The 25,399-nt window shown below is 49.2% G+C and overlaps 3 protein-coding genes across 3 annotated transcripts in view; 2 read left to right on the plus strand and 1 right to left on the minus strand.

Moving 5' to 3' along the window:
* Positions 1 to 466: 466 nt before the first annotated feature.
* TAF6 (TATA-box binding protein associated factor 6) lies at positions 467 to 8,576 on the minus strand (the record flags this gene model as incomplete). The annotated part of the gene is given in 5 exon segments (XM_074533970.1): positions 467 to 589; positions 2,898 to 2,954; positions 5,272 to 5,425; positions 7,756 to 7,842; positions 8,434 to 8,576. Coding segments are annotated over 4 exon segments (406 nt in total), but the record flags the coding sequence as incomplete, so codon positions are not given.
* A 903-nt stretch (positions 8,577 to 9,479) lies between these two features.
* Positions 9,480 to 11,936, plus strand: MBLAC1 (metallo-beta-lactamase domain containing 1). Its single transcript, XM_074533971.1, is given in 3 exon segments — positions 9,480 to 10,334; positions 10,336 to 10,671; positions 11,351 to 11,936. Coding segments are annotated over 3 exon segments (765 nt in total). The 5' UTR covers positions 9,480 to 10,220; the 3' UTR covers positions 11,666 to 11,936.
* A 1,607-nt stretch (positions 11,937 to 13,543) lies between these two features.
* The window catches only part of LOC141727696 (2-acylglycerol O-acyltransferase 2-B-like), a 37,384-nt gene continuing 25,528 nt past the window's right edge, over positions 13,544 to 25,399 (plus strand). The window contains 5 exon segments of the mRNA XM_074533972.1: positions 13,544 to 13,614; positions 19,381 to 19,558; positions 21,694 to 21,798; positions 21,801 to 21,900; positions 24,789 to 24,963. Coding sequence (XP_074390073.1) covers positions 13,544 to 13,614; positions 19,381 to 19,558; positions 21,694 to 21,798; positions 21,801 to 21,900; positions 24,789 to 24,963 — 629 coding nt within the window.

A 25,399-nucleotide genomic window follows, 5' to 3' on the forward strand; every position in this document is an offset into this window, starting at 1 on the left:
CCAAAACAATCCCCCAAAATTTCCTTTAAACCCCCAAAAAATCCCCTTTAAAGCCCCAAAAATTCCCTTTAAACCCCCCAAAATCCCCTTTAAAGCACCCAAAAAATCCCCAAAAATTCCCCCAAAATCCCTTTAAACCCCCCCAAAATCCCCTCTAAATCCCCCAAATCCCCCCAAAAATCCCCTCTAAACCCCCCAAATCCCCCAAAAAATCCCCAAAAATCCCTTTAAACCCCCCAAAAATTCCTTTAAACCCCCCCAAAAATTCCCCCAAAATTCCCTTTAAACCCCCCCAAATCCCCCAAAAAATCCCCCAAAATCCCCTTTAAAGCCCCCAAAAATCCCCCCAAAAAATCCCCCAAAATTCCCTTTAAACCCCCTCAAAATCCCCTCTAAAACCCCCAAAAATCCCCTTTAAACCCCCCAAAATTCCCCCAAAATTCCCTTTAAACCCCCCCATCCCCACCTTTGCCGTCGCCCCCGGCCCCCCCGGGCCCTTTGGATTTTGGGGTCCCCCCCTCGTCCTCCTGGCCGGGCTTGGCCGATTTCAGGGGTTCCGTGGCCTCGGCCTTCTGCTGCTCCTTGGGGGCTGGGGGGCAAAAATGGGGTGAGGGGACCCCAAAATATCAATGGGGACCCCAAAATTGGGGGCTGGGGGCACAAAAATGGGGCTGGGGGGCACAAAAAGGGGGGCTGGGGGCATAAAAATGGGGGCTGGGGGCAAAAAAATGGGGTTTGGGGGGCAAAAAAATGGGGTTTGGGGGCAAAAAATGGGGTCAGGGGCGCCCCAAAATATCAATGGGGACCCCAAAATATCAATGGGGAGCCCAAAACTGGGGCTGGGGGCACAAAAATGGGTCTGGGGGGCAAAAAATGGGGTGAGGGGACCCCAAATATCAATGGGGACCCCAAAATGTCAATGGGGACCCCAAAATTGGGGCTGGGGGCAAAAAAATGGGGGCTGGGGGGCAAAAAATGGGGTTTGGGGGCAAAAAAATGGGGTTTGGGGGCAAAAAAATGGGGTTTGGGGGGCACAAAAATGGGGTTTGGGGGGCACAAAAATGGGGTTTGGGGGGCAAAAAATGGGGTTTGGGGGCAAAAAAATGGGGTCTGGGGGCAAAAAATGGGGTTTGGGGGCAAAAAAATGGGGTTTGGGGGGCAAAAATGGGGTCTGGGGGCAAAAAATGGGGTCGGGGGACCCCAAATATCAATGGGGACCCCAAAATATCAATGGGGACCATAAATGGGGCTGGGGGCAAAAAATGGGGCTGGGGGCAAAAAAATGGGGTCAGGGGCACCCCAAAATATCAATGGGGACCCCAAACTATCAATGGGGACCCCAAAATATCAATGGGGACCCCAAAATTGGGGTCTGGGGGCAAAAAAATGGGGTTTGGGGCAAAAAAATGGGGTCAGGGGCACCCCAAAATATCAATGGGGACCCAAAATGGGGGTCTGGGGGCAAAAAAATGGGGCTGGGGGCAAAAAAATGGGGTTTGGGGCACAAAATATCAATGGGACCCCAAAATATCAATGGGGACCCCAAAATTGGGTCTGGGGGCAAAAAAATGGGGTCTGGGGGGCAAAAAAATGGGGTTTGGGGGACAAAAAAAATGGGGTTTGGGGGGCAAAAAAATGGGGTTTGGGGGCAAAAAAAATGGGGTTTGGGGGCAAAAAATGGGGTCTGGGGGCAAAAAATGGGGTTTGGGGGCAAAAAATGGGGTTTGGGGGCAAAAAATGGGGTCTGGGGGCACAAAAAGGGGGTCTGGGGGCAAAAAATGGGGTTTGGGGGCAAAAAATGGGGTGAGGGGACCCCAAAATATCAATGGGGACCCCAAAATTGGGGCTGGGGGCAAAAAAATGGGGGCTGGGGGCACAAAATGGGGGCTGGGGGCACAAAATGGGGTCAGGGCACCCCAAAATATCAATGGGGACCCCAAAATTGGGGCTGGGGGGCACAAAAATGGGGTTTGGGGCAAAACAATGGGGTTTGGGGGCAAAAAAACGGGGTTTGGGGGCAAAAAAAATGGGGTTTGGGGGGCAAAAAAATGGGGTTTGGGGGGCAAAAAAATGGGGGCTGGGGGCAAAAAATGGGGTCAGGGGCACCCCAAAATATCAATGGGGACCCCAAAATATCAATGGGGACCCCAAAATATCAATGGGGACCCCAAAATTGGGGCTGGGGGCAAAAAAATGGGGTTGGGGGGCAAAAAAATGGGGTCTGGGGGACAGAAATGGGGGCTGGGGGCAAAAAAATGGGGTCAGGGGCACCCCAAAATATCAACGGGGACCCCAAAATATCAATGGGGACCCCAAAAATTGGGGGGAGGAGAAAACCCCCAGATTTTTTCAGGGGGTTTGGGGTGGATTTGGGGTGATTTTGGGGTGGTTTAAGTGGGATTTAGAGGATTTTGGGGTGGTTTTGGAGGGGTTTTGGGGTTTTTGGGGTGATTTTGGGGTTTTTGGGGTGATTTTGGGGTGATTTTGGGGATATTTTTGGGGTGATTTTGGGGATATTTTTGGGGTGCTTTGGGGTGATTTTGGGCTGGTTTTGGGGGTGATTTTGGGGTGGTTTTGGGATATTTTTGGGATATTTTTGGGTGATTTTTTGGATATTTTTGGGGTGATTTTGGGGATATTTTTGGGGTGATTTTTGGGTGATTTTGGGATATTTTTGGGGTGATTTTGGGGTGGTTTTGGGGTGATTTTGGGGTGATTTTGGGATATTTTTGGGATATTTTTGGGGTGATTTTGGGGATATTTTTGGGATATTTTTGGGGTGATTTTTGGGATATTTTTGGGGTGATTTTGGGATATTTTTGGGGTGATTTTTGGGATAATTTTGGGGTGATTTTGGGGTGATTTTGGGGTGATTTTGGGTGATTTTGGGGTCTCACCTGGCGGGGGGTTTTCGGGGATCGCCGGCTGCACCCCCTCAATGCTGAGCCAGTGAGCTGGGGGGGGGAAGGGGGGACACCCCAAAAATGGGGAAATCAGGTTGGGATCACCCCAAAAATCACCCCAAAAATCATCTCCAGAATGGCCAAAGCCACCCCCACCCCAAATTCTGCTGTGGACATGAAAAACCCCCCCAAAACCAACCCCCCAAATTCCCAAAAACCCCCCTAAAACCCCCCAAAATCACCCCCAAACCCCTCAAAATCCCCCCCAATTTCCCCCAAATCCCCCCCAATTTCCCCAAATCCCTCCCAAACCCCCAAAACCACAAATCCCCTCCCAATTTCCCCAAACCCCCCCAATGTCCCCAAAATCCCCCCCAATTTCCCCAAATTCCCCCCCCAATTTCCCCAAAACCCCCCCAATTTCCCTCAAATCCCCCAAAACCCCCCCAATTTCCCCAAATCCCCCCCAATTTCCCAAAATCCCCTGAAACCCCCCCCAAATCCCCTTTATATCCCCCAAAATACCCCCAAAACCCCCCAAATGACCCCCAATTTCCCAAACCCCCCCCAATTTCCCCCAATTTCTCAACCCCCCCAATTTCCCCAAATCCCCCCCCAATTTCCCCAAAACCCCCTAATTTCCCCCAAATCCTCCCCAAACCCCCTTAACATCCCCCAAAATACCCCCAAAAGCCCCCCAAATGCCCCCCAATTTCCCCAAATCCCCCCCAACCCCCATTACATCCCCCAAAATCCCCCCCAAACCCCTCAAAATCCCCCCCAATTTCCCAAAATTTCCCCCCCAATTTCCCCAAACCCCCCCAACCCCCTTTACATTCCCCAAAATCCCCCCAATTTCCTCAAATTCCCCCCCCCAATTTCCCCAAATCCCCCCCAACCCCCTTTACATCCCCCCAAAATCCCCCCCAAACCCTCAAAATCCCCCAATTTCCCCAAAACCCCCCCAATTTCCCCCAATTTCTCCAACCCCCCCCCCAATTTCCCTCAAAACCCCCCCAATTTCCCTCAAATCCCCCCAATTTCCCCAAATCCCCCCAATTTCCCCAAATCCCCCCCAAATTTCCCCAAAATCCCCCCAAAATCCCACCCAATTTCCCCAAATGCCCCCAAATTTCCCCCAAATCCCCAATTTCCCCAAATCCCCCCCAATTTCCCCAAAATCCCCTTATATCCCCCAAAATACCCCCAAATGCCCCCCAATATCCCCAAACCCCCTTTACATCCCCCAAAATCCCCCCCAAACCCCTCAAAATCCCCCCCAATTTCCCTCAAATCCCCTGAAACCCCCCCAATTTCCCCAAAATCCCCCCAATTTCCCCAAAATCCCCCCAATTTCCCCAAATTCCCCCCCCCAAATTCCCCCCCCCAATTTCCCAAAACCCCCCCAAATCCCCCCCAATTTCCCAAAATCCCCTTTATATCCCCCAAAATACCCCAAAAGCCCCCCAATATCCCCAAATCCCCCACCAAACCCCTTTACATCCCCAAAATCCCCCCCAAACCCCTCAAAATCCCCCCCAATTTCCCCCAAATCCCCCCCAATTTCCCCAAATCCCTCCCAAACCCCCAAAACCCACAAATCCCCTCCCAATTTCCCCAAACCCCCCCAATGTCCCCAAAATCCCCCCCAATTTCCCCAAATTCCCCCCCCAATTTCCCCAAAACCCCCCCAATTTCCCTCAAATCCCCCAAAACCCCCCCAATTTCCCCAAATCCCCCCCAATTTCCCAAAATCCCCTGAAACCCCCCCAAATCCCCTTTATATCCCCCAAAATACCCCCAAAACCCCCCAAATGACCCCCAATTTCCCCAAACCCCCCCAATTTCCCCCAATTTCTCCAACCCCCCCCAATTTCCCCAAATCCCCCCCCAATTTCCCCAAAACCCCCTAATTTCCCCAAATCCTCCCCAAACCCCCTTTACATCCCCCAAAATACCCCCCAAACCCCTCAAAATCCCCCCCAATTTCCCCCAAATCCCCCCAATTTCCCTCAAATCCCCTGAAACCCCCCCAATTTCCCCAAATCCCCCCCCAATTTCCCCAAAATCCCCCAATTTCCCCAAAAATCCCCCCCAAACCCCCTTTATATCCCCAAAATCCCCTAAAATCCCCCCAATTTCCCCAAATCCCCCCAAATCCCCTTTATATCCCCCCAATTTCCCCAAACCCCCCCCAATTTCCCTCAAATCCCCAAAACCCCCCCAATTTCCCCCAAATTCCCCCCAATTTCCCCAAAATCCCCCCAATTTCCCCCAATTTCTCCAACCCCCCCCCCAATTTCCCTCAAACCCCCCCCAATTTCCCCAAAATCCCCAATTTCCCCGGGTCCCCCGCGGCCGCCGCCACCTTTCAGGCACACGTCCAGGGGCACGCGGGGCAGGGGGGTGTTGATGATGTCACTCAGCTCCACCTCCTTCTCCTCATAGAAATACAGCTCGCGGCCGCCGCCGCTGGCGAAGCGGAACGGGATGAACTCCTGCGCGTGGAACCCGTACAGCGGCTGGAAAACGGTACAAAACGGGGAAAAATGGGGATTTTCCTGCATTTTAGGGGGTGTTTCCCCTCAGGTTTGGGGTGTTTTCCCTCAGATTTGGGGATATTCCACTCAGATTTGGGGATATTCCCCTCAGATTTGCGGTGTCTCCCCGTCAGTTTGACAGGTTTCCCCTCAGGATGAACTCCTGCACGCGGAACCCGTAAAAATGCGGGAAAAACGGAAAAAATGGTAAAAAACTGGGAAAAAATGGGGATTTTCCTGGATTTTGGGGAGATTTCCATCCACATTTGGGGATTTTCCTTAATTATGGGGGATTTTAGGGGGTGTTTCCCCTCAGGTTTGGGGTGTTTCTCCTCAGATTTGGGGTGTCTCCCCTCAGTTTGACAGGTTTCCCCTCAGGATGAACTCCTGCGCGTGGAACCCGTACGGAGGCTGGAAAATGGTAAAAAACGGGGAAAAATGGGATTTTCCTGCGTTTTGGGGGAGTTTAGGGGGGGTTTCCCCTCAGGTTTGGGGTGTTTCCCCTCAGGTTTGGGGTGTCTCCCCTCAGTTTGACAGGTTTCCCCCTCAGGATGAACTCCTGCGCGTGGAACCCGTAAAAATGCGGGAAAAACAGAAAAAATGGTAAAAAACTGGGAAAAATGGGGATTTTCCTGGATTTTGGGGAGATTTCCATCCATATTTGGGGATTTTCCTGAATTTTGGGGGATTTTAGGGGATATTCCCTCAGGTTTGGGGTGTTTCCCCTCAGATTTGGGGTCTCTCCCCTCAGTTTGACAGGTTTCCCCTCAGGATGAACTCCTGCGTGTGGAACCCGTACAGCGGCTGCGAAACGGTACAAAACGGGGAAAAATGGGGATTTTCCTGCGTTTTGGGGGATTTTAGGGGGGGTTTTCCCTCAGATTTGGGTGTTTCCCCTCAGATTTGGGGTGTTTCCCCTCAGATTTGGGGTGTTTCCCCTCAGTTTGACAGGTTTCCCCTCAGGATGAACTCCTGCGCGCGGAACTCGTAAAAATGCGGGAAAAATGGAAAAATGATAAAAAACTGGGAAAAAATGGGGATTTTCCTGGATTTTAGGGAGATTTTCCGTCCATATTTGGGGATTTTCCTGAATTTTGGGGGATTTTAGGGGGTGTTTCCCCTCAGGTTTGGGGTGTTTCCCCTCCGATTTGGGGTCTCTCCCCTCAGTTTGACAGGTTTCCCCTCAGGGTGGAACCCGTACAGAGGCTGGAAAATGGGAAAAAATGGTAAAAAACGGGGAAAAATGGGGATTTTCCTGCATTTTGGGGGAGTTTAGGGGGGGGTTTCGCTCAGATTTGGGAATATTTCCCTCAGATTTAGGGTGTTTCCCCTCAGATTTGGGGATATTCCCCTCAGATTTGGGGTGTTTCTCCTCAGGTTTGGGGTGTCTCCCCTCAGTTTGACAGGTTTCCCCTCAGGATGAACTCCTGCGCGTGGAACCCGTACAGCGGCTGCGAAACGGTAAAAAACTGGGAAAAAATGGGGATTTTCCTGCATTTTGGGGGAGTTTAGAGGGGGTTTCCCCTCAGATTTGGGGATATTCCCCTCAGATTTGGGGATATTTCCCTCAGATTTGGGGTGTTTCCCCTCAGATTTGGGATGTTTCCCCTCAGATTTGGGGATATTCCCCTCAGATTTGGGGTGTTTCCCCTCAGTTTGACAGGTTTCCCCTCAGGATGAACTCCTGCGCGCGAGACCCGTAAAAAGGCAGGAAAAACGGAAAAAATGGTAAAAAACTGGGAAAAAATGGGGATTTTCCTGGATTTTAGGGAGATTTCCCTCCATATTTGGGGATTTTCCTGAATTTTGGGGGATTTTAGGGGTGTTTCCCCTCAGATTTGGGGTCTCTCCCCTCAGTTTGACAGGTTTCCCCTCAGGATGAACTGCTGCGCGTGGAACCCATACAGAGGCTGGAAAATGGGAAAAAATGGTAAAAAAACGGGGAAAAATGGGGATTTTCTTGGATTTTGGGGGAGTTTAGGGGGAGCTTTCCCTCAGATTTGGGGATATTCCCCTCAGGTTTGGGGTGTCTCCCCTCAGTTTGACAGGTTTCCCCTCAGGATGAACTCCTGCGCGTGGAACCTGTACAGAGGCTGCAAAATGGTAAAAAATGGGGATTTTCCTGAATTTTTGGGAGATTTCCCTCCATATTTGGGGATTTTCCTGAATTTTACAGGGGATTTTCCCTCAGTTTTGTGGGAATTTCCCTCAGTTTTGGAAGGTTTTCTCTTGATTTTAGGGGGATTTCCTCAATTTGGGGGGGCCTCTCCATTGATTTTGAAGGTAAGTTTTCAATTTTTGGGCAGTTTTACCTCCACATTTTTCAATTTCAAGGCAAAATCCACGTCTGCCGTTGTGAGTTTTCTTCTCTTCCCCATGTGCATGAACTTGAGAGAGTCCTGTGGGGGAAAAAATGAGATTTTGAGGAGAATTAGAGGGGAAGAATGGGTTTAGGGGGAGGAAAAAAGGATTGGTGAGGGGATTTTGGGGGAAAGCAGGGGATTCAAGAAGGGATTGGGGTGGATTTCAAGGGGAAAGGGAGGAAAAGAGAGAAAAAAATGTTTAAAATTAGGAAAAAGAGGGGGGAAACGGACAAAAAATGGGATTGAGATGGGAAAATTGGGGGGCAGAGGGGATTTGAGGTGTTGAAGTGCAATGGGGAGGTGAAAAGGGGGTTTAGGATGGGAAAAAAGGTGAGAAAATGAAATTTTGTGAGGAATTAAGGGGTAAAAATGAGGTTTTGGAGGGAAAAAAGGGGGTCAAGAATGGGAAAATGGGGGGGAAAGGGAATTTGGGGGGATTATGGGCTTCAGGAGGGGTTTGGGGGTGGCGTGGGTGAGGAAAAAGGAAATTTTGAGAGGAAATTTGAGCTCTGAGGGGGTCCCAGCCCCCAAATTTTGGGGTCTCCCCCTGTTCACCCCCCTGCCCCCCAAACCTGAGGGATCCAAGGGGCTCCTGGACCCCCCCAAATTTGGGGGTGTCCCCCTCACCTGAGCCACCTCCTTGAGGCGGTAGCTCGCCTCCTCCGCCAGCAGCTGACACGTCTCCTCAGAGAGCCCCCGGCACCCCCATGGCCTCCGCCATCACCTTCATGGACTCGGCGGGCAGCAGCGTGTGGCTCAGCTTCAGCTTCTTCTCCTCCGCCATCTCCGCGCTCTCCCCGAAGCCGCGAGGAGTCCCCAAAAAGGGCCGGGGGAGCGCGGGAGCCCCGGCCGCTGCTCAGACCGCTCCCGCCGCCGCCATCTTGGCGCGGCCCCTCAGAGCCGCCGCCATCTTGGGGACCCGCCTCCCGCCGCGGCGGGTCCTGGACGGCGCCGGGTTTGTATTAAAGAAAACGGGGTGAATTAGCATCAAGGTGCCTAGAGATAGATGCGATAATATTATCGCGATATAGCAGTGTGATATGAAGGTAAATCTGGGTTTTTTGGAGGTGTGGGAAATTGAAGTGATTGCGGGTTACTATGGCCCTGCCAGGACCTGCAAAGAGGCGGGAAAGGGAGGCGGAGTGGTGGCAGCGCGCATGCGCAAACTGGAGGAGAGCGGGGGTAACGGAGTGGGGGAGACCATTGAGGGGGACGGGGGAGATTTTTGCCGGAAATGGGGGGGAAATTGGGGGGACATTGAAGGGACAAGTGGGGGGACATTGAGGGGACAATTGGCGGGGACAATTTGGGGTCATTGAGGAGGAACGAGGGAAAATTGGGCAGGCCTTTGGAGGGGGGAATGGGGGAGACCACTGAGGGAAAATGGGGGAGGGGAATCCTTGGAGGGAATGGGGGAAACCATTGGGGAAATGGGGAGTCATGGATCTCTCCCCCCTCACAGGACATTGGGACCTTCCAACCATCGCCCCCTCCTCAAATCCGCTGGGATCCCCAAAATTTCTCCCTCAAACCCCCCTGAGATGCCCTAAATCCTTCTCGGCCCACCCCCAAACCACCCTGAGATCGCCCAAACTCCCTCAAACTCCCTTTAAACCTCCAAATTCCCTTTTAACCCCCCTAAAATCCCCTCAACCTCCCCAAATCCCCCTTTAAACCACCCCAAATCCCCTTTAAGACTCCCCCCAAAACCCCTCCAGTTCCCCCTCCAAACTCCCCAGATCCCCTTTAAAACCCCTCAGACCCCCCAAAATTCCCCCAGATCCCCTCCAAACGTCCCAAATTTCCCTCCAAAGCCCCCCAAATTCCCTTGAATTCCCCAAATCCCCTTTAAACCCCCCTACATCCCCTTTAAACCTCCCAAATCCCTTTTAAACCCCTCAAATTCTCCCAAATCCCCTTTAAACCCCCCAAAATCCCCTTTAAACCTTCTGAAACCCCATTTAACCCCCCCCAAATCCCCTTTAAACCCCTCCAATTCTCTCAAATCCCATTTAAACCCTCCCAAATCCCCTTTAAACTTCCCCAAACCCCCTTTAAACCTCCCCAAATCCCCTTTAAACCTCTCCAATTCTCTCAAATCCCCTTTAAACCCTCCCAAATCCCCTTTTAAACCCCTCCAATTCTCTCAAATCCCATTTAAACCCCTCAAATCTCCGTTAAAGCCCCCCAAATTCCCTTTAACCTCCCCCAAATCCCCTTTAAACCCCCCCACACCCCCTTTAAACCCCCCAAATCTCCTTTAAACCCCCCAAAATCCCCTTTAAACCTTCTGAAACCCCATTTAAACCCTCCCAAATCCCCTTTAAACCCCTCCAATTCTCTCAAATCCCATTTAAACCCTCCCAAATCCCCTCAAACCTCCCCAAATCCCCCCCTTTAACCCCCTCCCCGAAATGCCCCGTGGGTACCGCACGTCCCCGCTGGGCTCTCTGTCCATCCCGGGCCCCCTTTACTCCCTCCACGTTCTCCGCGTGGGCTACAACCGCCCCAACCCCCGACGGCTCCTGCCGCGCCGACGGCTCCGTCACCCTCATCCACGGCGGCCCCTTGACCGTGCTGGTGGACACGGGCGGGCCCTGGCTCCGGCCGCACCTGCCCGGCCTGCTGGGCGCCCACGGCGTCGCCCCTGAGGACATCACGCACGTCGTGGTCACCCACGGGCACTCGGACCACGCGGGCAACCTGAACGCGTTCCCGCGGGCCACGCTGCTGGTGGGCTTCGACCTGAGCCGCGGCGAGGGGCTCTACCTGCCCCACGGGCTGGCGCGGGGAGCGCCCATGGAGCTGCACCCCGGGCACCTGCGCGTCATCCCCACGCCCGGGCACACGCGGGCACACGTCAGCCTGGTGGCGCTGGGCACATCGGCGGGCACGGTGGCGGTGGCCGGGGGACGTGTTCGAGCACGGCGAGGATGAGGGGGAGTGGGAGGCGCTGAGCGAGGAGCCCGAGGTGCAGAGGAAGAGCAGGGAGGGCTTGGTGGCCGTGGCGGAGGTGATCGTGCCCGGGCATGGGGAGCCCTTCAGGGTGGTCAGGGAGTGGGGGGAGAGACAACGGGAGGAGGAGGAGGAGGAGAAGAAAAAAGACGAGAAGAAAAAGGAGGAGGAGGAAGGCGGCACCTCTGGACATGGAGACGCCTCAGGGGACAGCTGAGGGCGTTGCTGTGATTGACAGGGAGCCTTGTCCAATCACGTCTCTCGCTGACCAGGGCCTGAACCAATGAGAGCTTGGGAAATAAAAAGGAAGAGGAGGAGGAAGGCGGCACCTCTGGACATGGAGACGCCTCAGGGGACCTCTGAGGGCGTTGCTGTGATTGACAGGAGCCTTGTCCAATCACGTCTCTCGCTGGCCAGGGCCTGAGCCAATGAGAGGTTGGGAAATAAAAATCTCTGTGGCCGTGGGAACTTGGCAATGAGCAACGCTCCAGTTCATCCCAGTGACCTCCCAGTTCATCCCAGTGACCTCCCAGCGCACCCCAGCGCCTCCCAGATCCCCACGCCCGGGCACACGCGGGCACACGTCAGCCTGGTGGCGCTGGGCACATCGGCGGGCACGGTGGCGGTGGCCGGGGATGTGTTCGAGCACGGCGAGGAAGAGGGGGAGTGGGAGGCGCTGAGCGAGGAGCCCGAGGTGCAGAGGAAAAGCAGGGAGGGCTTGGTGGCCGTGGCGGAGGTGATCGTGCCCGGGCATGGGGAGCCCTTCAGGGTGGTCAGGGAGTGGGGGGAGAGACAACGGGAGGAGGAGGAGGAGAAGAAAAAAGACGAGAAGAAAAAGGAAGAGGAGGAGGAGGAGGAGGAAGGCGGCACCTCTGGACATGGAGACGCCTCAGGGGACAGCTGAGGGCGTTGCTGTGATTGACAGGAGCCTTGTCCAATCACGTCTCTCGCTGGCCAGGGCCTGAACCAATGAGAGCTTGGGAAATAAAAATCTCTGTTGCCATGGGAACTTGGCAAAGAGCAACGCCCCAGTTCATCCCAGTGACCTCCCAGTTCGTCCCAGTTCACCCCAGTGACCTCGCAGCTCACCCCAGTTCATCCCAGTAACCTCCCAGTTCATCCCAATGACCTCCCAGTGACCACTGAGGGATCTCCAGTTCATCCCAGTAACCTCCCAGTTCATCCCAATGACCTCCCAGTGACCACTGAGGGATCTCCAGTTCATCCAGTAACCTCCCAGTTTATCGCAGTGACCTCCCAGTTCCTCCCAGTGACCACTGAGGGATCTCCCAGTTCACCCCAGTGCATCCCAGTGACCTCCCAGTTCATCCCAGTTCACCCCAATGACCTCCCAGTTCCTCCCAGTGACCACTGAGGGATCTCCCAGTTCATCCCAGTTCACTCCAGTGCATCCCAGTGACTTCCCAGTTCATCCCAGTGACTTCCCAGTTCATCCCAGTAACCTCTCAGTGCCTCCCAGTTCATCCCAGTGCCTCCCCGTGTTTGCACAAGCCCCGCCCTTTGCACAAGCCCCGCCCCTTCACGCACTGAACAGATTAAGCCCCGCCCATCCCCATATGTGGCCATTCAAGCCCCGCCCCTTCATAACCTTAACCATTAAGATCCGCCCATTCCCATATATGGTCATCTAAGCCCCGCCCCTTTATCACTGTGATGGCGAAGCCCCGCCCCCCGCTCCAGGCCCCGCCCCCTCCCCTTTCCCCCTTTCCCAACCCCAAAATTGCCCAAAATCGCCCCAAAATTCCCCTGGGAGGGGGCGGGGCCGCCCCAGTTCAGACCAGTGGCTCCCAGTGACCCCTCCCCCATTCCCAGTTCAAACCAGTGGCTCCCAGTAAGTGTCCCCCTTCTCTCCCAGTAACCCCCCCAAAATCCCCCAAAACCCCAAAATCCCCCCTAAATCCCTCAAAATCCCCCCATAACCCCCTCAGGACCCCCCATAAACCCCTCAGGACCCCCCAAATGCCCCCATAACCCCCCTAAATCCCCTGAGGACCCCCCAAAAATCCCCCCCAAATCCCCCCTAAACCCCTTCAAGACCCCCAAAATCCCCTCTAAACCCTTTCAGGACCCCCCAAAACCCCTTCGGGACCCCCCCAAAATCCCCCCAAATCCGCCCTAAACCCTCTCGAGACCCCCCAAAACCTCCCCAAATCCCCCCTAAAACCCTTTCAGGACCCCCCCAAATCCCTTCAGGACCCCCCAAATCCCCCCCAAACCCTTTCAGGACCCCCCAAAATCCCCTCCAATCCCCTTTAAAACTCCCCAAATCCCGCCTAAACCCTTTTAGGACCCCCCAAATCCTTCAGGACCCCCCAAATCTCCCCTAAACCCTTTCAGGACCCCCCCAAATCCCTTCGGGACCCCCCAAATCCCCCTTAAACCCCCTCAAGACCCCCAAATCCCCTTTAAATTCCCCAAATCCCCCTAAACCCTTCCAGGACCCACCCAAACCCCTTCGGGACCCCCCAAATCCCCCCAAAATCCTTTCAGGACCCCCCTAAACCCCCTCAAGACTCCCCAAATCCCCCGTAAATCCTTTCAGGACCCCCCCAAAATCCCCTTTAAACCTCCCCAAATTCCCCCTAAACCCCCCCAAAATCCCTTCAAGACCCCCTAAACCCCCTCAAGACCCCCAAATCCCCCTAAACCCCCTCAAGACCCCCCCAAAATCCCCCCATAACTCCTCTAAACCCCCTCAAGACCCCCCTAAACCCTTCCAGGACCCCCCAAATCCCCTCGGGACCCCCCAAATTCGCCCCCCATGGCCCTGCCGGAGTTCGCCCCCCTGCGCCTCCCCCTGCGGCGCCGCCTGCAGACCCTGGCCGTGCTGCAGTGGGTCTGCTCCTTCCTGCTGCTCGGTGAGCCCCAAAACCACCCCAAAATTCGGGTGGGGGTCCCCAAAATTCGGGTGGGGGTCCCCAAAATCCCCCCGACCCCCTTTGTCCCCCTCTTTGTACCCCAAAGACCCCAAAATCGCAACCCCTGAGCGATTTTTTCCCCAAAAATTTGGCGATTTTGGGGTTCATGGAAGGAAATTTGGGGGGATTTTGGGGTGGAATTGTGAGGGAGGGTCCCCAAAATTTTGGGAGGGGGTCCCCAAAATCCCCCCGACCCCCTTTGTCCCCCTCTTTGGACCCCAAAATCGCAACCCTGAGCGATTTTTGCCCCTAAAATTTGGCGATTTTGGGGTGGGATTGTGAGGGAGGGTCCCCAAAATCCGACCGGGGGTCCCCAAAATCCGACCGGGGGTCCCCAAAATCCCCCCGACCCCCCTTTGTCCCCCTCTTTGTACCCCAAAGACCCCAAAATCGCAACCCCTGAGCGATTTTCCCCCAAAAATTTGGCGATTTTGGGGTTCATGGAAGGAAATTTGGGGGGATTTTGGGGTGGAATTGTGAGAGAGGGTCCCCAAAATTTTGGGGAGGGTCCTCGAAATTTGGGTGGGGGTCCCCAAAATCCCTTTGTACCCCAAAAGTTCTTTAGGGCAGCCCCTGAGCGATTTTTCCCCCTAAAATTTTGGCGATTTTGGGGTTCCTGGGGGAAATTTGGGGCGATTTTGGGGTGGAATTGTGAGGGGGGGTCCCCAAAATTCGGGTGGGGGTCCCCAAAATTCGGGTGGGGTCCCCAAAATCCCCCCGACCCCCTTTGTCCCCCTCTTTGTACCCCAAAGACCCCAAAATCGCAACCCCTGAGCGATTTTTCCCCTAAAATTTGGCGATTTTGGGGTGGAATTGTGAGGGAGGGTCCCCAAAATTCGGGTGGGGGTCCCCAAAATCCGCCCGGGGGTCCCCAAAATCCGACCGGGGGTCCCCAAAATCCCCCCGACCGCCTTTGTCCCCCTCTTTGTACCCCAAAGACCCCAAAATCGCAACCCCTGAGCGATTTTTCCCCCAAAAATTTGGTGATTTTGGGGCGGGATTGTGAGGGAGGGTCCCCAAAATTCTCGGAGGGGACCCCAAAATTTGGGTGGGGGTCCCCAAAATCCCTTTGTCCCCCCCTCTTTGTACCCCAAAAGTTCTTTAGGGCAACCCCTGAGCGATTTGTCCCCTAAAATTTGGCGATTTTGGGGTTCCTTGGGGGAAATTTGGGGGGATTTTGGGGTGGAATTGTGAGGGGGGGGTCCCCAAAATTCGGGTGGGGGTCCCCAAAATTTGGGTGGGGGTCCCCAAAATCCCCCCGACCCCCTTTGTCCCCCTCTTTGTACCCCAAAAGTTCTTTAGGGCAGCCCCTGAGCGATTTTCCCCCCTAAAATTTGGCGATTTTTGGGGTTCCTGGGGGGAATTTTAGGGCGATTTTGGGGTGGAATTGTGAGGGGGGGTCCCCAAAATTTTGGGCGGGTCCTCGAAATTTGGGTGGGGGTCCCCAAAATCCCCCCGACCCCCCTTTGTCCCCCTCTTTGGACCCCAAAGACCCCAAAATCGCAACCCCTGAGCGATTTTTTCCCCAAAAATTTGACGATTTTCGGGGTGGAATTGTGAGGGAGGGTCCCCAAAATTTGGGTGGGGGTCCCCAAAATCCCTTTGTCCCCCCCTCTTTGTACCCCAAAAGTTCTTTAGGGCAGCCCCTGAGCGATTTTTCCTCTAAAATTTGGCGATTTTGGGGTTCTTGGGGGGAAATTTGGGGGGATTTTGGGGTGGAATTGTGAGAGAGGGTCCCCAAAATTCGGGGTGGGGGTCCCCAAAATCCCCCCGACCCCTTCTTTGTACCCCAAAAATTTTTTAGGGCAGCCCTTGAGTGATTTTTCCCCCCAAAAATTTGGCGATTTTGAGGTTCGTGGGGGGAAATTTGGGGGGATTTTGGGGTGGGATTGTGAGGGAGGGTCCCCAAAATTCGGGTGGGGGTCCCAAAATCCCCCCGACCCCCTTTGTCCCCCTCTTTGTACCCCAAAGACCCCAAAATCGCAACCCCTGAGCGATTTTTCCCCAAAAAATTTGGCGATTTTGGGGTTCCTGGAAGGAAATTTGGGGCGATTTTGGGGTGGGATTGTGAGGGAGGGTCCCCCAAAATTTGGGGAGGGGGGTCCCCAAAATCCCCCCGACCCCCCTTTGTCCCCTTCTTTGTACCCCAAAGACCCCAAAATCACAACCCCTGAGCGATTTTTCCCCTAAAATTTGGCGATTTTGGGGGTGGAATTGTGAGGGGGGGTCCCCAAAATTCGGGTGGGAGTCCCCAAAATTCGGGTGGGGGTCCCCAAAATCCCCCCGACCCCCTTTGTACCCCGAAAGTTCTTTAGGGCAGCCCTTGAGCGATTTTTCCTTTAAAATTTGGCGATTTTGGGGTTCATGGAAGGAAATTTGGGGGGATTTTGGGTGGAATTGTGAGGGAGGGTCCCCAAAATTCGGGGTGGGGGTCCCCAAAATCCCCCCGACCCCCTTTGTCCCCCTCTTTGGACCCCAAAGACCCCAAAATCGCAACCCCTGAGCGATTTTTCCCCCAAAATTTGGCGATTTTGGGGTGGGATTGTGAGGGGGGGTCCCCAAAATTCTCGGAGGGGACCCCAAAAATTTGGGTGGGGGTCCCCAAAATCCCCCCGACCCCCTTTGTCCCCCCCTTTGTACCCCAAAGACCCCAAAATCGCAACCCCTGAGCGATTTTTCCCCCAAAATTTGGGGCGATTTTGGGGTGGGATTGTGAGGGAGGGTCCCCAAAATTTTGGGTGGGTCCTCGAAATTTGGGTGGGGGTCCCCAAAATCCCTTTGTCCCCCTCTTTGTACCCCAAAAGTATTTTAGGGCAACCCCTGAGCGATTTTTCCCCTAAAAATTTGGCGATTTTGGGGTTCCTTGGGGGAAATTTGGGGGGAAATTTGAGGGGGTTTTGGGGGATTTTTGGGGCAATTTTGGGGGATTTTTGGGGGATTTTTGGGGAAGTTTTGGGGGGATTTGTGAGAGTTTAAATAAGTGTAAATATCTATAGATGTAGGTATAAATCAATATTTATAAATCTGTATTTCCAAGCCAATAACAGAATCCAATAGCTGATAATCAATAAGCAATCGATAAGCATCGATCCCAGGCCAGCTGGGCACGGTGCAGTTGGTGCTGATACACACATAGAAATGAAAATAAAAATAAAAATAAACATAAACATAAAAATAAAAATAAAAATAAAGTTAAAAATAAAAATATAAAAAAAAAATATAAATACAAAAATAAATATAAATATAAATATAAATATAAATATAAACATAAATATAAATATAAATATAAATATAAATATAAATATAAATATAAATAAATATAAATATAAATATAAATATAAATATACATATAAATATAAATATAAATATACATATAGATAAATGTAAATGTAAGTATAAATGTAAATATATAAATATAAATATATAAATATATAAATATAAATATATAAATATATAAATATATAAATATAAAAATATAAAAATATAAATATAAATATATAAATATAAAGAAATATAAATATAAAAATATAAAAATATAAATATAAATATATAAATATAAAGATGCACATAAACATTAACATTAACATTAGCATAAATATAAATATAAATTATGAATATAAATATAAGTAAGGTATAAGTATAAATATAAATATAAATATAAATATAAATATAAATATAAATATAAATATAAATATAAATATAAATATAAATATAAATATAAATATAATATAAATATAAATACAAACGCAATTATAAATACAAATATATTCACATTTCTAACCCAATAACGATCACTAAGAGCTGCTAATCGATAACCGATCGATAACCAATCGATAACCGATCGATCACCATCGATCCGCAGGCCAGCTGGGCACGGTGCAGTTGGTGCTGATACACGCATATAAATGAAAATAAAAATAAAAATAAAAATAAAAATAAAATAAAAATAAAAATAAAAATAAAAATATAAATATAAATATAAATATAAATACAATTATAAATACAATTATAAATACAATTATAAATACAAATATATTCACATTTCTAACCCAATAACGATCACTAAGAGCTGCTAATCGATAACCGATCGATAACCAATCGATAACCAATCGATCACCATCGATCCCAGGCCAGCTGGGCACGGTGCAGTTGGTGCTGATACACGCATATAAATGAAAATAAAAATAAAAATAAAAATAAAATAAAATAAAAATAAAAATAAAAATAAAAATAAAAATATAAATATAAATATAAATATAAATATAAATATAAATACAATATAAATACAATTATAAATACAATTATAAATACAAATATATTCACATTTCTAACCCAATAACGATCACTAAGAGCTGCTAATCGATAACCGATCGATAACCAATCGATAACCAATCGATCACCATCGATCCCAGGCCAGCTGGGCACGGTGCAGTTGGTGCTGATACACGCATATAAATGAAAATAAAAATAAAATAAAAATAAAAATAAAAATAAAAATAAAAATAAAAATAAAAATATAAATATAAATATAAATATAAATATAAATACAATTATAAATACAATTATAAATACAATTATAAATACAAATATATTCACATTTCTAACCCAATAACGATCACTAAGAGCTGCTAATCGATAACCGATCGATAACCAATCGATAACCAATCGATCACCATCGATCCCAGGCCAGCTGGGCACGGTGCAGTTGTGCTGATACACACATATAAACATAAACATAAATATAAATATAAATATAAATATAAATATAAATATAAATATAAATATAAATATAAATATAAATATAAATATAAATATAAATACAAACGCAATTATAAATACAAATATATTCACATTTCTAACCCAATAACGATCACTAAGAGCTGCTAATCGATAACCGATCGATAACCAATCAATACACCGATCGATCACCATCGATCCGCAGGCCAGCTGGGCACGGTGCAGTTGGTGCTGATACACGCATATAAATGAAAATAAAAATAAAAATAAAAATAAAAATAAAAATAAAAATAAAAATAAAAATAAAAATAAAAATAAAAATATATAGATATATGAAAATGTAAATATAAATGTAAATATATAAATATAAATATATAATTATAACCATACACATCAATATTAATATTAGCATTAACACTAACATAAATATAAATATAAATTATGAATATAAATATAAAAAAAGTATAAGTACAAATATAAATATATAAATATAAATATAAATATAAATATAAACATACAAAATAAACATTAACATTAACATAAATATAAGTATAAATTATGAATATAAATATAAGTAAAGTATAAGAATAAATACTAATATAAATATAAATATAAATATAAATATAAATATAAATATAAATATAAATACAAATATAAATATAAATATAAATACAAATACAAATATATTCACATTTCTAACCCAATAACGATCACTAAGAGCTGCTAATCGATAACCGATCGATAACCAATCGATAACCGATCGATCACTATCGATCGCAGGCCAGCTGTGCACACTGCTGTTCGTGCCGATACACACACGTACACAAACACAGGTATATATATTTATATATACAAATTAATATTTACATATTGATATTTATAACCCTATAACGGAACCCAATAGCTGATTATCGATAATCTATCGATCACTATCGATCCGCAGCCAGCTGTGCACGCTGCTGTTCGTGCTGGCGCTCCGCGGCCCGCTCTGGCTGCCGGCGCTGCTCTATGGGCTGTGGCTGCTGGCGGACCGCGACACGCCCCGCCGCGGGGGGCGCCCGAGCGCCTGGGTGCGCTCCTGGCCCGTCTGGAACCACTTCCGGGACTACTTCCCCATCTCGGTGATCCTCGAGGGAAATGGCGGGAAACGGAATTTGGGGGCATTTCTGGGGGTTTCTGAGGGGATTTTGGGGGTTTTGTGAGGTCCTGGTGTGGATTTTAGGGGGGGTTTGGGGTTCCTGAGGGGGATTTTGGGGGAGTTTTGGGGAATTTAGGGAGGTTCGGGGGTCTCTGGAGCGCGCCTGGCCCGTCTGGAACCACTTCCGGGATTACTTCCCCATCTCGGTGATCCTGAGGGGAAAATGGCGGGAAACGGGGGTTTGGGGGGGATTTCTGAGGGGATTTTGGGGGTTTCTGAGGGGATTTTGAGAATTTTGAGGGATTTGGGGTCTCTAAATGAGTTTTGGGGGATTTTGGGGGTCCCTGGATGGGGTTTGGGGGTCTCTGGAGGAGCGCGCCTGGGTGCCCGCCTGGCCCGTCTGGAACCACTTCCGGGACTACTTCCCCATCTCGGTGGTCCTGAGGGGAAAATGGCGAACGGGGTTTGGGGGAATTTGTGAGGGATTTTGGGGGTTTTGTGGGTCCGGTGTGGATTTTAGGGGGGTTTGGGGTTCCTGAGGGGGATTTAGGGAGGTTCGGGGGTCTCTGAGCTGCGCCTGGCTCGTCTGGAACCACTTTCGGGACTACTTCCCCATCTCAGTGATTCTGAGGGGAAAATGGCAGGAAACGGGGTTTGGGGGGGGATTTCTGGGGGTTTCTGAGGAGATTTTGGGGGTTTTCGGTGGATTTTGAGGGGATTTAGGGTCTCTAAATGGAGTTTTAGGGTCCCTAGGTGGGGTTTGGGGTCTCTGGAGGACCGGGACATGCCTGGGTGCGTGCCTGGCCTGTCTGGAACCACTTCCGGGACTACTTCCCCATCTCGGTGATCCTCAGGGCAAATGGCGGGGAAACGGGGTTTGGGGGGGGATTTCTGAGGGGATTTTGGGGGTTTTGTGGGTCCCAATGTGGATTTTAGGGGGGTTTGGGGTTCCTGAGGGGGATTTTGGGGGATTTAGGGAGGTTCGGGGGTCTCTGGAGGACCGGAACACGCCTGGGTGCGTGCCTGGCCCGTCTGGAACCAATTCCGGGACTACTTCCCCATCTCGGTGATCCTGAGGGGAAAAATGGCGGGAAACGGGGTTTAGGGGGGGATTTCTGAGGGGATTTTGGGGGTTTTGTGGGTCCCAATGTGGATTTTAGGGGGGGTTGGGGTTTCTGAGGAGGATTTTGGGGGATTTAGGGAGGTTCGGGGGTCTCTGGAGCGCGCCTGGCCCGTCTGGAACCACTTCCGGGACTACTTCCCCATCTCGGTGATCCTCAGCAGAAAATGGCGGGAAACGGGGTTTGGGGGGATTTCTGGGGGTTTCTGAGGGGATTTTGGTGGGATTTTGAGGATTTCAGGTCTCTAAATGGAGTTTTGGGGGATTTTGGGGTACCTGGGTGGGGTTTTGGGGGGTCTCTGGAGGACCGGGACAGGCCTGGGTGTGCGCCTGGCCCGTCTGGAACCACTTCCGGGACTACTTCCCCCTCTCGGTGATCCTGAGGGGAAAATGGCGGGGAAACGGTGTTTGAGGGGGATTTCTGAGGAGATTTTGGGGGTTTTGTGGGTCCCAATGTGGATTTTATAGGGGTTTGGGGTTCCTGAGGGGGATTTTGGGGAAGTTTTGGGGGGATTCAGGGAGCCTGGCCCGTCTGGAAGCACTTCCAGGACTACTTCCCCATCTCGGTGATCCTGAGGGGAAAATGGCAAGAAATGGGGTTTGGGGGGGATTTCTGAGGGGATTTTGGGGGTTTTGTGGTCCCGGTGTGGATTTTAGGGGGGTTTGGGGGTTCCTGAGGGGAGTTTTGGGGGGATTTTGGGAGGTTTTGGGGGGATTTAGGGGGTTTTGGGGTCTCTGGATGACCGCCACCCGCCCCGCCTTCAGGGGGGCGCCACTGCACCGTAAATGGTCAAATCAAACAAAACCACCAAAAAACCAAACACCCCCCCAAAATTCAAAATAAAACTCCCCAAGAACTGCTAAATGCCCCTCTAAATCCCAAATATTCCCCTAAAAATCGCCAAAAATTCTCCAAAAAATCCCCCCAAATACCCGAAAAAACCGCAAAATTTCCCCAGAAAACGCAGAATAAATTAAAATAAATCCGATTTTTGCAGCTGATCCGCACGGTGCCGCTGGACCCCGGGCGCAATTACGTGTTCGGGTTCCACCCTCACGGGGTTTTGGCCGCCGGAGCCTTCGGCAATTTCTGCACCGAGGGCCACCGGGTTCGGGGCGCCTCTTCCCGGGGCTGCAGCCGCGGCTGCTGACGCTGCCCTGCTGGTTCCGCCTGCCGTTCTTCCGGGACTATGCCATGGCCGGCGGTGAGAAAGGGTTAAATCTGCATAAATTTGCATAAACTTGCATATTTCAATAGTTCAGTTAAATAGGAAATGTCCTGGGGGCTTTGGGCTGACACAGCCCTGCTGGTTCCGCCTGCCGTTCTTCCGGGGACTATGCCATGGCCGGCGGTGAGGGTTAAATTTGCATAAATTTACATAAATTTACATAAATTTAATTATCCTAAATGTTCCTTTCAATAGAAAATGTCCTGGGGGCTTTGGCTGAGGCTGTCGCTCTTCCAGGAATATGCCATGGCCGGGGGGTGAGATTTGCATAAATTTACATAAATTTGCATATCTCAATAGTTCAGTTAAATAGGAAATGTCCTGGGGGCTTTGGGCTGATGCTGCCCTGATGGTTCCCAATGCTGCTCTGCAGGGACTATGCCATGGCTGGCGGTGAGAAAGGGTTAAATTTGCATAAATTTGCATAAAATTGTATATTTCAATAGTTCAGTTCAATAGAAAATGTCCTATGGGCTTTGGGCTGAGGAAAGGGTTAAAAATGTATAAAAATATCCATTAAAAAGTTGGGAAAATAGTTTTTAAAAATTAAAAATAATGATTAAAAAAATTAATTAATTAAAATAATTAAATTAAAAAATTATAAATTAAAAACTAAGATAAAAGAAAAAATAAATCATTAAAAATTTATGAATAAAAATTAATTTTTTAAGTAAATATATTTTTATTTAAAGTTAATATTTAAATGAAATTAATTTGAAATCCACAATGAAATTAAAATTAAATTGAAATATTTCAATAAATAGAAAATCATTTGGGGGTCTGGCCTGTCACTGCCCTGCTGGTTCCTCCTGCCGCTCTTCCGGAATACGCCATGGCCGGCGGTAGGAAAGGGTTAAATTTACATAAATTTACATAAATTTACATATTTCAAACAAATAGGAAGTTTCCTGTGGGCTTTGGGCTGACACTGCCCTGCTGTTCCACTATGGCGGGCAGTAGGAAAGGGTTAAATTTAAAATAAAATATAACTAAAAAAAAAAATTGAAATTTAAAAAACATAAATTGGAAAAGTTTAAAATTAAAACAATTAGGATGAAAAAATTTAGAAAATTGAAAATATAAAATTTTAAAAATTCAATTAAAAATAATAAAAATTAAAAACTTTAAAAAGTTTAAAATAGTATTAATTTTTTAATTAAAAATTATTTTAAAAATAAAAACAAATTTTGAATGTAATTAATATTTAAATTTAAGGCCTGGTCCACCTCCTGGCCAGGCCCAGGGTTCTCAATAATTCCCAATTTTTTTCCTCTTTCATTCCGAAGTTTTTTCCCCTTTATTTCTATATTTTTCCCTTTATTTCCGAATATTTTCCCCTTTATTTCTGAATTTTTTCCACTTTAATTCTGATTTTCCAGGCCTGGTCTCCTCACAGGCCTCAAGCCTGGAGCACCTCCTGGCCAGGCCCGGGGTTCTGAATAATTCCCAATTTTTTCCCCTTTAATTCCGAATTTTTTCCCCTTTAATTCTGAAATTTTTTCCACCTTTACTTCCGAATTTTTTCCCTTTTTTTTCTGTTTTTTTCCCCTTTTAATTCTGCATTTCCAGGCCTGGTCTCCTCAGAGGCCTCAAGCCTGGAGCACCACCTGGCCAGGCCCAGGGTTCTTAATAATTCCCAATTTTTTCCCCTTTAATTCGATTTTTTTCCCCCTTTATTTCTGATTTGTTTCCCCTTATAATTCCGATTTTTTCCCCCTTTATTTCCGAATATTTTCCCCTTTATTTCTGAATTTTTTCCACTTTAATTCCGATTTTCCCTGCCTGGTCTCCTCACAGGCCTCAAGCCTGGAGCACCTCCTGGCCGGGCCTGGGGTTCTGAATAATTCCCAATTTTTTTGCCCCTTTAATTCCGAATTTTTTTCCCCTTTATTTCTGATTTGTTTCCCCTTATAATTCCGATTTCCCCCCCCCCCCCCCTTTATTTCCGAATATTTTTCCCTTTATTTCTGAATTTTTTCCACTTTAATTCCAATTTTCCCTGCCTGGTCTCCTCACAGGCCTCAAGCCTGGAGCACCTCCTGGTTGGGCCCGGGGTTCTGAATAATTCCCAGGTTTTTCCCCCTTTAATTCCGAATTTTTTTCCCCCTTTATTTCTGATTTGTTTCCCCTTATAATTCCGATTTTTTTTCCCTTTTACTTCCGAATTTTTTCCCCCTTTAATTCTGCATTTCCAGGCCTGGTCTCCTCACAGGCCTCAAGCCTGAAGCACCTCCTGGCCGGGCCCGGGGTTCTCAATAATTCCCAATTTTTTCCCCTTTAATTCCGAATTTTTTCCCCTTTAATTCTGAATTTTTCCCCCTTTAATTCCCAATTTTTTCCCCTTTAATTCCAAATTTTTTTCCCCCTTTAATTCTGCATTTCCAGGCCTGGTCTCCTCAAAGGCCTCAAGCCTGGAGCACCTCCTGGCCAGGCCCGGGGTTCTCAATAATTCCCAATTTTTTCCCCTTTAATTCCGATTTTTTTTCCCCTTTAATTCTGAATTTTTTTCCCCTTTACTTTCGATTTTTTCCCCCTTTGTTTCTGATTTTTCTCTCTTTAATTCTGCATTTCCAGGCCTGGTCTCCTCACAGCCTCAAGCCTGGAGCACCTCCTGGCCCGCCCAGGGTTCTGAATAATTCCCAATTTTTTCCCCCATTATTTCCGAAGTTTTTTCCCCATTAATTCCGAAGTTTTTTCCCCTTTATTTCTTTATTTCCAGGCCTGGTTTCCTCGGAGGCCTCAAGCCTGGAGCACCTCCTGGCCGGGCCCGGGTTCTGAATAATTCCCAATTTTTTCCCCCTTTAATTCCGAAGTTTTTTCCCCTTTATTTCTATATTTTTTCCCCTTTATTTCTTTATTTTCAGGCCTGGTTTCCTCGGAGGCCTCGAGCCTGGAGCATCTCCTGGCGGGCCCCGGCGGCCTCGTGGCCGTGATCGCCCTGGGCGGGCCCCGGAGGCGCTCGAGGCCCGAGCCCGCGGGGGCGCTGCGGCTGCAGCTGCTGCGCAGGACGGGCTTCGTCAGGATCGCCCTCAAATACGGGTGGATTTTGAGGGAAAAATGGGGATTTTGAGGCAAAAATGGGGATTTTGGGGTGATAATTTGGGATTTTGGGGGGGTCCCTGTAGGCCCGGCGGGGGGCGGGTTCCGGCTGCTGCGCAGGACGAGCTTCGTCAGGATCGCCCTCAAAGCCGGGTGGGATTTTGGGCAAAAATCGGGATTTTGAGGCAAAAATGGGGATTTGAGGCTTCTTAAATGGGGGATTTGGGGAGAGAAATCGGATTTTGGGGGGTTTTGGGGTGATAATTTGGGATTTTGAGGGGGTTTGGGGTCGGTTTTGGGCCGATAAAACCTCCGTGAGGGGAGGGGTTTTGAGGTGGTAAATGGAAGATTTGGAGGGATATATCAGGGATTTGGGGGGATAAATGTGGATTTTGGGGGGATAAATGTGGATTTTGGGGCAGAAATGTGGATTTTG

The sequence above is a fragment of the Zonotrichia albicollis genome, unplaced genomic scaffold (genome assembly GCF_047830755.1).
Source record: "Zonotrichia albicollis isolate bZonAlb1 unplaced genomic scaffold, bZonAlb1.hap1 Scaffold_198, whole genome shotgun sequence".
NCBI lineage: Eukaryota > Metazoa > Chordata > Aves > Passeriformes > Passerellidae > Zonotrichia > Zonotrichia albicollis.